Genomic DNA, 14,163 nt, shown 5'->3' on the forward strand with positions numbered 1-14,163 from the left:
AGAACGTGAGGGGGAGAACGCGAGGGGGAGGACGCGAGGGGGAACGTGAGGGAGAACGTGAGGGGGAGAACGTGAGGGGGAACGTGAGGGGGAACGTGAGGGGGAACGTGAGGGGGAGAACGTGAGGGGGAGAACGCGAGGGGGAGGACGCGAGGGGGAACGTGAGGGAGAACGTGAGGGGGAACGTGAGGGGGAACGTGAGGGGGAGAACGTGAGGGGGGGAACGTGAGGGGGAACGTGAGGGGGAACGTGAGGGGGAGAACGTGAGGGGGAACGTGAGGGGGAGAACGTGAGGGGGAGAACGTGAGGGGGAACGTGAGGGGGAGAACGTGAGGGGGAGAACGTGAGGGGGAGAACGCGAGGGGGAGAACGCGAGGGGGAACGTGAGGGGGAACGTGAGGGGGAACGTGAGGGGGAGAACGTGAGGGGGAGAACGCGAGGGGGAGGACGCGAGGGGGAACGTGAGGGAGAACGTGAGGGGGAGAACGTGAGGGGGAGAACGTGAGGGGGAACGTGAGGGGGAACGTGAGGGGGAGAACGTGAGGGGGAACGTGAGGGGGAGAACGTGAGGGGGAGAACGTGAGGGGGAGAACGTGAGGGGGAGAACGTGAGGGGGAGAACGCGAGGGGGAGAACGCGAGGGGGAGAACGCGAGGGGGAACGTGAGGGGGAACGTGAGGGGCAGAACGTGAGGGGGAGAACGCGAGGGGGAGGACGCGAGGGGGAGGACGCGAGGAGGAGGACGCGAGGAGGAGGACGCGAGGGGGAGAACGCGAGGGGGAGAACGCAGGGCACGACTGAAGAACGGGAAGGTGGGGGAGAAGAAGGAGGTGTACCTGCAGGTGTAATTCCCTGTGTCTCCTGCAGAGGACGCTGCAGTGTCGGAGGAGAAGCCTAAAGAGGAGCCCAAAGCCTCGGCTCCTAAAGGAAAGAAGAACGCTTATTCTAACTCCGCCCAGAAGATGACGTGTCCTTTCTGTCCTCGAGTGTTTCCCTGGGCCTCGTCCCTCCAGAGACACATGCTCACACACACGGGTAATAATACTGCAATACTAATACTACTACTACTGCTACTACTGCTACTACTGCTACTGCTGCTACTGCTACTACTGCTACTACTACTACTAATACTACTACTACTACTACTGCTACTACTGCTACTACTACTACTACTACTGCTACTACTGCTACTACTGCTACTGCTACTACTGCTACTACTACTACTACTACTACTACTGCTACTACTACTACTACTACTACTACTACTACTACTACTACTACTACTGCTACTACTACTAATACTACTACTACTACTACTGCTACTACTACTACTACTACTACTACTACTACTACTACTGCTACTGCTACTGCTGCTACTACTGCTACTACTGCTACTACTGCTACTACTACTACTACTAATACTACTACTACTACTACTGCTACTACTACTCCTACTACTGCTACTACTAATACTACTACTAATACTGCTACTGCTACTACTGCTACTACTACAGAGACACATGCTCACACACACGGGTAATAATACTGTAATACTACTAATACTGATGATAATAATAACAAAATGTGAAATGAAAGTGTTCAAACGTTTGTTTGTTTGTTTGTTTGTTTGTTTGTTTGTTTGTTTCAGGTCAGAAGCCGTTCCCGTGCCCCAAATGTGACGCCTTCTTCTCCACCAAGTCCAACTGTGAGCGCCACCTACTGCGCAAACACGGCGTGGCCAACCGCACGCTGAGGAGGAACGGAGTTTTAGTCAAGAAGGAGGACGACGGCTCCCACGAGAGCGCAGGTACCAGACCAGGACTGTAACCGGACTAAAGAGAGCGCAGGTACCAGACCAGGACTGTAACCGGACTAAAGAGAGCGCAGGTACCAGACCAGGACTGTAACCGGACTAAAGAGAGCGCAGGTACCAGACCAGGACTGTAACCGGACTAAAGAGAGCGCAGGTACCAGACCAGGACTGTAACCGGACTAAAGAGAGCGCAGGTACCAGACCAGGACTGTAACCGGACTAAAGAGAGCGCAGGTACCAGACCAGGACTGTAACCGGATTTCCTCTTGTTTAGAGTCTCAGTCGGAGGCGGAGCCAGTTCTTTCTTCTGAAACGAGCCCAAAATCCTCAGTAACAAACCCCGCCCCCAACACTCCTCCAGTCCAATCAGAGCATCAGGGGGAGGAGCCAGCTGCAATGGACTCCGCCCACAACATCTCACAAGGTAAAACAGGAAATGATGTGAAAATAGTAATAATGTTTTGTCTTTGATTCAAACCTGTTTCTGTTTTTCAGACTCAGTTTCTGTGGCGTCTTCAGCTCCACCACACGAGGCGCTAGAGAGCGAGAGCAGCAGCTGCAGCAGCATCAGCAGAAGAAGCAGCTCCGAGCGGCTCAACGACACCACCAAGGTCAGAACTCTTCTCTCCTTCAGAACTCTTCTCTCCTTCAGAACTCTTCTCTCCTTCAGAACTCTTCTCTCCTTCAGAACTCTTCTCTCCTTCAGAACTCTTCTCTCCTTCAGAACTCTTCTCTCCATCAGAACTCTTCTCTCCTTCTGAACTCTTCTCTCCTTCAGAACTCTTCTCTCCTTCAGAACTCTTCTCTCCTTCAGAACTCTTCTCTCCATCAGAACTCTTCTCTCCTTCTGAACTCTTCTCTCCTTCAGAACTCTTCTCTCCATCAGAACTCTTCTCTCCATCAGAACTCTTCTCTCCTTCTGAACTCTTCTCTCCTTCAGAACTCTTCTCTCCTTCAGAACTCTTCTCTCCTTCAGAACTCTTCTCTCCTTCAGAACTCTTCTCTCCTTCAGAACTCTTCTCTCCTTCAGAACTCTTCTCTCCTTCAGAACTCTTCTCTCCATCTGAACTCTTCTCTCCATCAGAACTCTTCTCTCCTTCTGAACTCTTCTCTCCATCAGAACTCTTCTCTCCTTCAGAACTCTTCTCTCCTTCAGAACTCTTCTCTCCTTCAGAACTCTTCTCTCCATCAGAACTCTTCTCTCCATCAGAACTCTTCTCTCCTTCTGAACTCTTCTCTCCTTCAGAACTCTTCTCTCCATCTGAACTCTTCTCTCCTTCAGAACTCTTCTCTCCTTCAGAACTCTTCTCTCCATCAGAACTCTTCTCTCCTTCAGAACTCTTCTCTCCATCAGAACTCTTCTCTCCTTCAGAACTCTTCTCTCCTTCAGAACTCTTCTCTCCATCAGAACTCTTCTCTCCATCAGAACTCTTCTCTCCATCAGAACTCTTCTCTCCTTCAGAACTCTTCTCTCCTTCAGAACTCTTCTCTCCATCAGAACTCTTCTCTCCTTCAGAACTCTTCTCTCCTTCTGAACTCTTCTCTCCTTCAGAACTCTTCTCTCCTTCAGAACTCTTCTCTCCATCAGAACTCTTCTCTCCATCAGAACTCTTCTCTCCTTCAGAACTCTTCTCTCCATCAGAACTCTTCTCTCCATCAGAACTCTTCTCTCCATCAGAACTCTTCTCTCCTTCAGAACTCTTCTCTCCATCAGAACTCTTCTCTCCATCAGAACTCTTCTCTCCTTCAGAACTCTTCTCTCCTTCAGAACTCTTCTCTCCTTCTGAACTCTTCTCTCCTTCTGAACTCTTCTCTCCTTCTGAACTCTTCTCTCCTTCAGAACTCTTCTCTCCTTCAGAACTCTTCTCTCCTTCAGAACTCTTCTCTCCATCAGAACTCTTCTCTCCATCAGAACTCTTCTCTCCTTCTGAACTCTTCTCTCCTTCAGAACTCTTCTCTCCATCTGAACTCTTCTCTCCTTCAGAACTCTTCTCTCCTTCAGAACTCTTCTCTCCATCAGAACTCTTCTCTCCTTCAGAACTCTTCTCTCCTTCTGAACTCTTCTCTCCTTCAGAACTCTTCTCTCCTTCAGAACTCTTCTCTCCTTCAGAACTCTTCTCTCCTTCAGAACTCTTCTCTCCATCAGAACTCTTCTCTCCTTCAGAACTCTTCTCTCCTTCTGAACTCTTCTCTCCTTCAGAACTCTTCTCTCCTTCAGAACTCTTCTCTCCTTCTGAACTCTTCTCTCCTTCAGAACTCTTCTCTCCATCAGAACTCTTCTCTCCTTCAGAACTCTTCTCTCCTTCAGAACTCTTCTCTCCTTCAGAACTCTTCTCTCCATCAGAACTCTTCTCTCCATCAGAACTCTTCTCTCCTTCAGAACTCTTCTCTCCTTCAGAACTCTTCTCTCCATCAGAACTCTTCTCTCCATCTGAACTCTTCTCTCCATCTGAACTCTTCTCTCCTTCTGAACTCTTCTCTCCATCTGAACTCTTCTCTCCTTCAGAACTCTTCTCTCCTTCTGAACTCTTCTCTCCTTCAGAACTCTTCTCTCCATCAGAACTCTTCTCTCCTTCAGAACTCTTCTCTCCTTCAGAACTCTTCTCTCCATCAGAACTCTTCTCTCCTTCTGAACTCTTCTCTCCATCTGAACTCTTCTCTCCTTCAGAACTCTTCTCTCCTTCAGAACTCTTCTCTCCTTCAGAACTCTTCTCTCCATCTGAACTCTTCTCTCCTTCAGAACTCTTCTCTCCATCTGAACTCTTCTCTCCATCAGAACTCTTCTCTCCTTCTGAACTCTTCTCTCCATCTGAACTCTTCTCTCCTTCAGAACTCTTCTCTCCTTCAGAACTCTTCTCTCCATCTGAACTCTTCTCTCCTTCAGAACTCTTCTCTCCTTCAGAACTCTTCTCTCCATCTGAACTCTTCTCTCCTTCAGAACTCTTCTCTCCATCAGAACTCTTCTCTCCTTCAGAACTCTTCTCTCCTTCAGAACTCTTCTCTCCATCTGAACTCTTCTCTCCTTCAGAACTCTTCTCTCCTTCAGAACTCTTCTCTCCTTCAGAACTCTTCTCTCCTTCAGAACTCTTCTCTCCTTCAGAACTCTTCTCTCCTTCTGAACTCTTCTCTCCATCTGAACTCTTCTCTCCTTCAGAACTCTTCTCTCCTTCAGAACTCTTCTCTCCATCTGAACTCTTCTCTCCTTCAGAACTCTTCTCTCCATCTGAACTCTTCTCTCCATCAGAACTCTTCTCTCCATCAGAACTCTTCTCTCCTTCAGAACTCTTCTCTCCATCTGAACTCTTCTCTCCTTCAGAACTCTTCTCTCCTTCTTTTCAGTCGGAGAACCTGGACGACGACGACTGCCACAGCAACAAAAGTTTGGACCTGAACTTTGGACGAAAACTCATTGACTTTAAGCTGAGTTCTGCCCCTAGTGGCTCCTCGCAGGACGAACAGCCTCACGCTAACGCCGCTAACAACGCCAACTACGCTAACGACGCTAACCCAGACTCGGACTCGCTCAAACACGTCTGCCGCGTCTGCCACAAGAGTTTCCGCTACAGCACGACTCTGGCTCGCCACGAGAGAGCCCACGCCACCGAAGAGCCGGCGAGTGCCACAGAGGAGCCGGCGAGTGCCACAGAGGAGCTGCAGACGGAAGACGAGGAGGAGCTGGAGGAGGAGAAGATGTCGGACGGCGAGTCGGAGGAGCCAGACTGCGAGAGCGAGCCGGAGAGCGCTGAGCCGGAGAGCGCCGAGTCGGAGTTCGACGAGCGCGAAGACGAGCCTGAAGACGAGCGGAGCGACGACGACGAGAGCAGCTCCGAGCACAAGAGCGGCGAAGGGCGGAGCCAGGGCGGAGCCAGCGGCCGAGTCGACAAACGCAAGAAGATCTGCAACGTGTGCGGCAAAAGGTTCTGGAGCCTGCAGGACCTGACGCGCCACATGAGGTCACACACAGGTACTTAGACCCGCTTTAGCCCTGGTTTAGGCCCTGGTTTAGACCTGGTTCTATTTCATCTCTACTGACCACCAGAGGGCGCTGCTGAAGCACTGAATGTTCCCTTCGAGTAGTAATACCAAACGAGTCACACCTGTGACCCTCTGACCCTGGATGGCGCCTGGAGGTCATATCGCTCGCTCTCTTTATCTTCTTGCGTGCCGTTCTTATTACGTTGCAAAGAACTTGACTTTGTCGCTTGAAGTCCTACGATCTTGTGGTTGGAGCTGCGGATTTCGCCCTCCGAGGACTGCGACGATTTACATCTCGCTGAGAGATTTACAGGTATTTTGAACACTGTTAACGGTGTTTCGTTGGTGAAGGCGGCGTTCGCGCCACATAACGTCTGATCACATCTGTGCTATCGCTAGCGGTGTTAGTAGTTTTGTGTTGCGTTGTTTCTGATTGGTGAAAGCCGCGCGCCCTCTCCCATTATTTCAGGTACGTTTTGCCGTCTTCGACAGGCTGTATTATTGCTAATGGTGTTAGCGGTTGTTTGGTGGTGTAAGTTTAAGCCTCTTCAAGCGTTAGCGGTACACAACGTTTAGTTTTGATTTTCTCTCTGGGGTTTAGGGCCCCTACCTTGGGGCCTAAATTGGTGACGCTCCCGTTCCCGGTGTTAGCTTCTGTACCGGCTTGATACTGCCTGTTATTTACCGGTGTTTCCACTCCCGTGTGGCTCTAATCTGTGACAGCAGCGTGTGCGCACCCGCTCCTGGTTCTGGCCTCTGTACACGCTGACTTTGGTGCCAGATCATGGCTCCCATTCTTGCGTGAACTGTGGGTCAGCACTTCACGTTGATGATGGTCATGACCTTTGTCCGGCGTGCCTTGGCCCTGACCACCTGAGAGAGGCGCTTTCGGATGACAAACGCATGAACTGCAGTTATGCCACAGGCGGTTAGAGTGTCGAGGTTGTCAGAGTTGACCTGGACGGATGACAATGACCTCCCGCCCTCGGGCCGAGCGCCCTCTCCCAGACGCTCAAAAGGCCTCTCTGAGCCCGCAGGCAGTGGCAGTCCAGATAAAAAGAAGAATTAAGCTCTCTGCTGAATTAGAAGCGATGAAGTCCATGTTGCAGGCTCATCGTGTGGATTCCCCTGCTTCTGATCCATGCTCCGGAGGAGGAAGTTCTCTCCGTGGCAGCATCTGCCTCTCATTTTAGAGAGGCAGATGGTTCTGGGGATGGTTCTTTTGAATCTGCTCAAAGTTTTAGTGGCTCAGTCGAGAGCTCCATGAAGGATGTGCTGCGTAAAGCCCTGGGGCTTTTTCAGGTGCAGATTCCGCTGCCTGAGCAGCTCTACCGGTGCTTTTTTCAGGCGAGGACGAGCTCCTCCTAAAAAGATGCATGCCTGCTGGAAAGATCCAAGCGCTTTTTCGAGGCTCTCATCAGACGGACGGGTTTTGGCCGCTCTGCATAATCGATCGGCAGCCGGTCTGGATCGCATGCCTGCAGTTGAACCCGCCATTGCGTGTCTCATTGTTTCCCCTGAGGAGGCCTTACACCAGGATGTTAGATGTCTTCAGTCCCAATGTTGGGTGACTGACGACTTGGTGACCAAGGCATATAATTCTGGTGCGCGGGCTGGTCGTTTAGGCAAGTCACTGGCTCACGTGATGCTGGCGCTCTCTTCCTCCCTTCCACGGGGTAATGCCGCTGATACTGCTGCAAATATGTTTTGTGACACAGCGCTACAGGCTTTTGCGCTTATGACGAGGGAACTTGGCAGAGTTGTGTCTTTCCTTGTTCAAGCCCGTCGGCAGATTTGGCTCGCTCAGTCTCCCCTCACTGAGGCGTGCCGTAGGACCCTCCGCAGTGTGCCCGTGCAGCCCGGAGAGTTGTTTGGCTCCGCTGCCGTGGAAGCGTTGGAACGGACTGCTCTCGCCCGACATACCAGGCAGCAACTTTCTGGCCTCAACAGAGCTGGGCCCTCCCCTCGGTCCGTGAGATGCCAGACGGCTGGCACCGCTTTTCGGCCACCTTCACGGAACCAGAGGGTCCCGACAGGGGATTTCGCGGCCACCCGGGACACCGGTCAAGACCTTCGGGTGCTGGCTGGTGGGGGGGGGTGGTTGCTACATTGACTCATGGGTATCGACTGCAATTCCGACGCCGGCCACATGTCGGGCCGGGTCAAGATGACTATGATCAGCGACCCGGCAAAAGCTCAAGCATTGACCCAGGAGCTATCCGTCCTCCTGGCCAAGGGGGCCATCGAGGCAGTAGCTCTTCTGTTGCAACCCGGAGGCTACTACTCCACGTATTTCCTCGTGCCCAAAAAAGACAGGTGGATTTCGTGGATCTCAGGGGACTCAACCATTTCCTGAAGGTGTTGGGGTTAGGGTTACTGAAGAACCTCTCCTGTGGTGAGCATGTGGAATGGTCCACATGATTACCACAGGAGAGGTTCTTCAGTCAGTCACAGACGGGGAGTGGTTCACGTCTGTAGATCTCGGAGATGCTTACTTCCATGTGCCCATTGCACTTCAACATCGGCAGTTTCTCAGGTTTGCCTATCTAGGCAGCCATTGGCAATTTCGGGTGCTCCCATTCGGACTCTCCCATTACCCGAGAGTGTTCACACTTCGAGCGCAAGTCATCCGGGATACAGCTCGCCTGCTGGCGCATGTGACCCAGTTGGGCTTCAGAGTAAATATGGGGAAGAGCAACCTGGTCCCATCCCAGAGGGCCACATTTCTGGAAATAGATTTAGACACCGTGTCGATGAAGGCTCGTCCATCACTTCGTCGCCTGGACAACATTTCAAAATATGGTCTCTTGTTTCGGGCCTGGCAGTCGGCACCCTTTCATCGCGTTTCTTCAACTTGTGAGAAAGCTGACCTCCGTCACACGCATTGTGCCCCTCGGCCTCCTGTCATTGCGTCCTCTGCACTGGCCCCATGGAGGGACAGGCAGTACTTGGCGAGAGGGGTCCCCATGGGCTTGGTGGTGTGTCGCAGGGAGGTGGTTACCACTGACTCCTGCACCACAGGATGGGGTGTGGCAGCACAGATGGTTCAAGGGATGTGGTCTCAGAGGGATCGCTTGGATCACATCAATGTTTTAGAACTGCGTTCTGTTCATCTGGCCACATCAGAGAGGGAAACATATGTGTCTGACCGTGGCCAATCCAGTTACATGTCTACCCGGAGACATTTTGAGTTATTCACAGATTCTGAAAGTGTGAATTCAAAGCTTTCCAATGATGTCTCACTCATGTAGATCTGATCATATTTGAGTAAGTTGTGGTCATTTGAATGTTTACAACTCTCAAACCCATTCACTGAGAAAACGGCTTCCAAAGTTTCTCACCTGAGTGAGCCCAGAGTCACAGGGGGGCGGGGCTCATTTGCATCTCATTGAGATAAGCCCTCCCCCTGTCACACTGACACCACCCCCCCTACAGCTGTCACTCAAGACTCAAGAGGAGTGTTGTTATTGATGGTAACTGGACTTGAATCAGAATTAGAAGTTACTATATTAAAATGGAAATACTTGGATTACAAAAGGCCCTGAATAGAATCAAAGAATCAGAATGAGAATAGGGTTCATTGCCATTTGTCGATAAACATAATTCACAGGTGATTCATGATTCAACACAAACAACAAAAGATAAGATAAGAGCCTTTAATGTTACAACGCAGTAGATACAGGGGGAAAGGACAGTAACTTATAGGAAGTTTAAAAAACACTCTTAATAGAAGAACTCTTATAAACAGATGCCAGGGCCAGGTATACGAACTGCAACGGGTCCATGGCTTTGAATATATGAGATATGAGATAATAGATATGATATGTACACCACCAGAGTCCAATTACATCAGAGATCACATCCTCATCCTCTTCTTCCTCTGTGCACTCTTCTGTGCTGTGACTCTCGGCTCTTGGCATCAAAGCTGTAAACAAATAACAGGACATTTAAGAAATGGCTAACTATTTCACATAAAACACTCATTAACTATTTTTTTTTTTTAACACAATGTGAGAGTTTCAATATAAATACCTGAAGTGCTGATAACTCTTGATCTTTGGAAGCCGTCTGAAGAAGGGACTCAGATGCTTCTGCCAGTCCAAGTTCTTGACAAACACTTTGCCATCCGCCGTTCCAACAAGCTGTGGGATATTGAAGTGAGACTCAGGAGAGCTGTTTTCCACGACCTGATGACAAGAGCGACACTGTAAAAAAATGAGAACAGAAGAAACATATCTTAAGCAGAGAGCAGCACTGAAGTTTTGCCAGGCTAATGTTTACACATTACAGTAGTCAAATCATATAAACTAACCTCAGCGATGTCTTCCAAAGTGTCAACCCTGGTCTTCATGTATGCTCGCTTGATAATCTGATGATCTGTGCGTGGCCTGCAGCTTCTGATGTGTGGGAGAAGCTGTTTCCACAGTGATCTGAAGCTTGATGTACAAACTGCAGGCTCACCTGAAAAACAGATGTTGCTTATGGTTAATTATACTCTAATCATTAAAACACGAAAATCACCAAAATAATGTTTTACACTTACCACGCTCCTTAGCAGACTTCACGTAGAGACAGGTCATGTCAGTCAGGGTGTCTTTGCCAATTCTGAAAAGGGGGATAAAAGGATTAGGGTTAACAGTAATATGGGAATAACACGCTTCACAGATAACAGTTCACATTGTGACGTTAACGGTGTATTTAAGATGCAAAACGCGGAGATATTGGGACATCTGCCCTCGGCTAGCGGGGCTAGCTAGCTCACTTGAGATAACACTGCTCGTAAAAGCAAAACACTTGCAGAACAGCACACCAAAACATAAACATACACTCGAGTTTAAAACCGGCGCACATTAAAGTGATTAAAAGCGGGTGTTTTAGTCGCAAAGCTTACCTGGTTCAGCCGTCCTGTTGTCTCTCCCAACACCGTGCACAGAGAGACACACAGGAAGCTGATAATGGCCAGGCAAGCGCGTGATTGGTTCGAGTGACGCAGTGCGTGCGTGACGTGCGACGTACGTAAGCCACGTGACCAGAAGTGGTATCGGGAGTTGTAGTTTTTTTCTCTTCCCACGCCGAAAAATAACCCGATAACATAGCAAAGTTTAGCTTAGCTTAGCTCCGAATAGCTGCGTTTAGCTCCGGGCTGTGGGGCTAACAGCCGGTTTAGCACCATAAAACAGACACAAAGCACGACCCACACAACCCACGCCGAAAAATAACCCGATAACATGGTGATAACAGCAAGTAGTCACATTAAGCCCGTATTGCAGAGTGCACTGAAGCAACATGTTAGCTTAGCATTAGCTCCACCGGAGCAGACAAGTAAGATTCTAAAGTGATCACGAGACCGCCTTAAAACACAGCGTTAAAGCAATAATTTAGTAGTAAAGTAAAAGTGGACCTGAGTAAACAGTTCCGTTGCAATGTAGTCCAGGAAATGTAAGCTCTGAAGACTGTGCTCTGCAGACGGTCTGGAGTCATGAGAGAGCACGGAGCAGCAGCTGTAGCCATGCGGATCACAGCTGATTGGTGGAAAATGTAAACAACACGTTGGCTAGAAAAAGGTGACGCCCCCCAGGAGAGCAGGAAAAAGACCCCAAAACTCCACATTTTTAACAGCTTAATGTATACGTTTAAGACAACCAATAGTGTTATCTGAAGCACACAGGGGCTTATTCATAACTTCAACTAGCACATTCTGCAAAAAAACGAAAATCACAAATTTGGGGAAAAAAAAGTAAAATGCTGTTTTTCTCAGTTTCACCGAGGCCGACATGGTCCAACAATTGCCGTGGCGAGTCACATATTCTGGTTCGGTTGGGCAACACCATCAGGGAGGTGTCGGCTCGGCTCCTTGAGGTGTCTCGCAATTTGTTGGGATGGGCTGGGCCTCGTCTGTCCACACTGAGAGCTGTGTATCTGCCGGGAGAAAGCAATTCTGTGGCAGACTTTCTTTCACGGCAGCAACCCCTTCCGGGAGAGTGGTCCCGCCACACGATTTGGGGCCTTTTTGGCCAGGCGAAAGTGGATTTGTTCGCCTCAGAAGAGTCGACCCACTGCCCGCTATGGTTCTCCCTCGCAAGGGCGCCGTGCTCTTTAGGCCAGGATGGGCGGGCACACTCTGTACGTGTTTCCTGCGAGGCGCATCTTGGACTGGGCCAGGCACTTTCACCAGATTCTACAATGTCTAAGTGGCCGCTCCACATCCTCTTGGTTCTCCTGGAATCCCCGGGTCCTTCTCAGTGAAGCATGTGCTTGAGATTCTTCGTATTGGTATTATGTCATTCAGTGCTTCAGCCCCGCCCTCTGGCTCAGTGGGGATGAAATAGAACAAAAGTTACATATGTAACTACAGTTCTATGAAACCCGGATGACCGCCAGAGGCTCTTGTCACTCCGAATCCTTGCGGTTTCGCGAGAAGATTCTGAGAACGGAGCGATGGACGACGGGGGAATATATGACCTCTGGGGCGCCTCACAGGGTCACAGGAGTGACTCATTTGGTATAACTACTCGAACTGCACATGTGCGAAGGGAACATTCAGTGCTTCAGCTCCGCCCTCTGGCGGTCAGTAGGGATTTATAGAACCGTAGTTGCATATGTAACTTTGTTTTCATGGTTCCTGTGTTCCTCAGGAGAACGTCCGTACCAGTGTTCCACCTGCGAGAGAACCTTCACCCTGAAGCACAGTTTGGTGCGACACCAGAGGATCCACCTGAAGCCGAGGACTGCAGAGGAGCTGAACGAGGAACCACGGACCGGCGACAAGAACAACGAAGAACCCTGCACCAGCGAGGAACCCTGCACCAGCGAGGAACCCTGCACCAGCGAGGAACCCTGCACCAGCGAGGAACCCTGCACCAGCGAGGAACCCTGCACCAGCGAGGAACCCTGCACCAGCGAGGAACCCTGCACCAGCGAGGAACAGAGATCTGCTGAGGAGACGAGTGACGAAGGAGATGCCAAGGAACCAGAGGAGCCGTCTGCGGAGCCAGAGGAGCCGTCTGCGGAGCCAGAGGAGCCGTCTGCGGAGCCAGAGGAGCCGTCTGCGGAGCCAGAGGAGCCGTCTGCGGAGCCAGAGGAGCCGTCTGCAGAGTCTGCGGAGCCAGAGGAGCCGTCTGCGGAGCCAGAGGAGCCGTCTGCAGAGTCTGCGGAGCCAGAGGAGCCGTCTGCGGAGCCAGAGGAGCCGTCTGCAGAGTCTGCGGAGCCAGAGGAGCCGTCTGCAGAGTCTGCGGAGCCAGAGGAGCCGTCTGCAGAGTCTGCGGAGCCAGAGGAGCCGTCTGCGGAGCCAGCGGAGCCAGAGGAGCCGTCTGCAGAGTCTGCGGAGCCAGAGGAGCCGTCTGCGGAGCCAGAGGAGCCGTCTGCAGAGTCTGCGGAGCCAGAGGAGCCGTCTGCAGAGTCTGCGGAGCCAGAGGAGCCGTCTGCGGAGCCAGCGGAGCCAGAGGAGCCGTCTGCAGAGTCTGCGGAGCCAGAGGAGCCGTCTGCAGAGCCGTTTCCCCCGGAGCCGTCGGGGGCCCCACAGTGACGCTCACTACTCCTTTTAGAATCTAAACGGACCTAAAGAAACCAAAGTTTGACAGAATATGAGTTTGTTCAATTATTAGTTTAGTCATTTTAGTATTTTGAATTTACCAAACCATCTTTTTGATTTGAAGTATGAAATGTAACTTTGTTTATGCAAAAGATCTAAGGGTTTAGATTGAAATGAACTGTTGGAGCTGCAACGACGTCACAGTCTGAAGACAAAGACATGACTCGACATAAATGTGACGCTTTATCATAAAGAATAAAGTCACAGATTTACACTTCATTTGGTTCAAAAGTCTTAAAAAGTAGAAATAAAGTGAAATAAAAGAGTTGCAGCTCAAAGTCGTGAAACACCAAAAACACTTTGCACTTTGGATCTGAATCTGAAGCACTAAAGTCTAATGTTAGCGTTAGCGGCTAACGGCGTGATCATAGCCTCTGAAGAGCGCCCCCTGTTGTTTTAAAGGGAGTAGTGACGGAGCGTGCCAAACGGCGGGAAATCCTCACCTTTGACCTTTGGACTGTTCTTGAAGTGCCTTAAACTACTACAGCCGCGATCGGAGGACAAACTCCTTTTTATAGCTTTTTATCAAACGTTCTTTTTGTGTCGGGAAAATCTGAATATTCAGCAATAAATGATTGAAATGACTCGAGATTATTTTGTGAGAATTATTCCACTTTTATTTCATCAAACGTGGAATAATTCTGTTTTTGTCTCCAGCTCCTCCATAACTGGAAACCACAGCGGAAAAAACGAGACTTTTGGAATATTTTAGCCGTGAAAACGCTGCTTTTTGTTGCTGTTTTTGGAAACAAAACTCTGAAGAACTCTGAAGAGGCGGAGTTTCC

At 50.2% G+C, this 14,163-nt stretch overlaps 1 protein-coding gene across 2 annotated transcripts in view; it reads left to right on the forward strand.

Annotated features, from left to right (window-relative positions):
- The window catches only part of LOC140364283 (ras-responsive element-binding protein 1-like), a 70,860-nt gene extending 57,520 nt beyond the window's left edge, over positions 1 to 13,340 (forward strand). For both annotated transcript variants that reach the window (XM_072450375.1, XM_072450376.1), the window contains 6 exons: positions 867 to 1,034; positions 1,648 to 1,806; positions 2,087 to 2,236; positions 2,308 to 2,423; positions 5,152 to 5,776; positions 12,423 to 13,340. In XM_072450375.1, coding sequence (XP_072306476.1) covers positions 867 to 1,034; positions 1,648 to 1,806; positions 2,087 to 2,236; positions 2,308 to 2,423; positions 5,152 to 5,776; positions 12,423 to 13,312 — 2,108 coding nt within the window. In that variant the 3' untranslated portion in view covers positions 13,313 to 13,340. The remainder of the gene's footprint in view (positions 1 to 866; positions 1,035 to 1,647; positions 1,807 to 2,086; positions 2,237 to 2,307; positions 2,424 to 5,151; positions 5,777 to 12,422) is intronic.
- Positions 13,341 to 14,163: the final 823 nt, after the last annotated feature.

This window comes from Eucyclogobius newberryi, unplaced genomic scaffold (assembly GCF_026437365.1).
Source record: "Eucyclogobius newberryi isolate DKJ021-1_F unplaced genomic scaffold, fEucNew1.0.hap1 SCAF_18, whole genome shotgun sequence".
Lineage (NCBI taxonomy): Eukaryota > Metazoa > Chordata > Actinopteri > Gobiiformes > Gobiidae > Eucyclogobius > Eucyclogobius newberryi.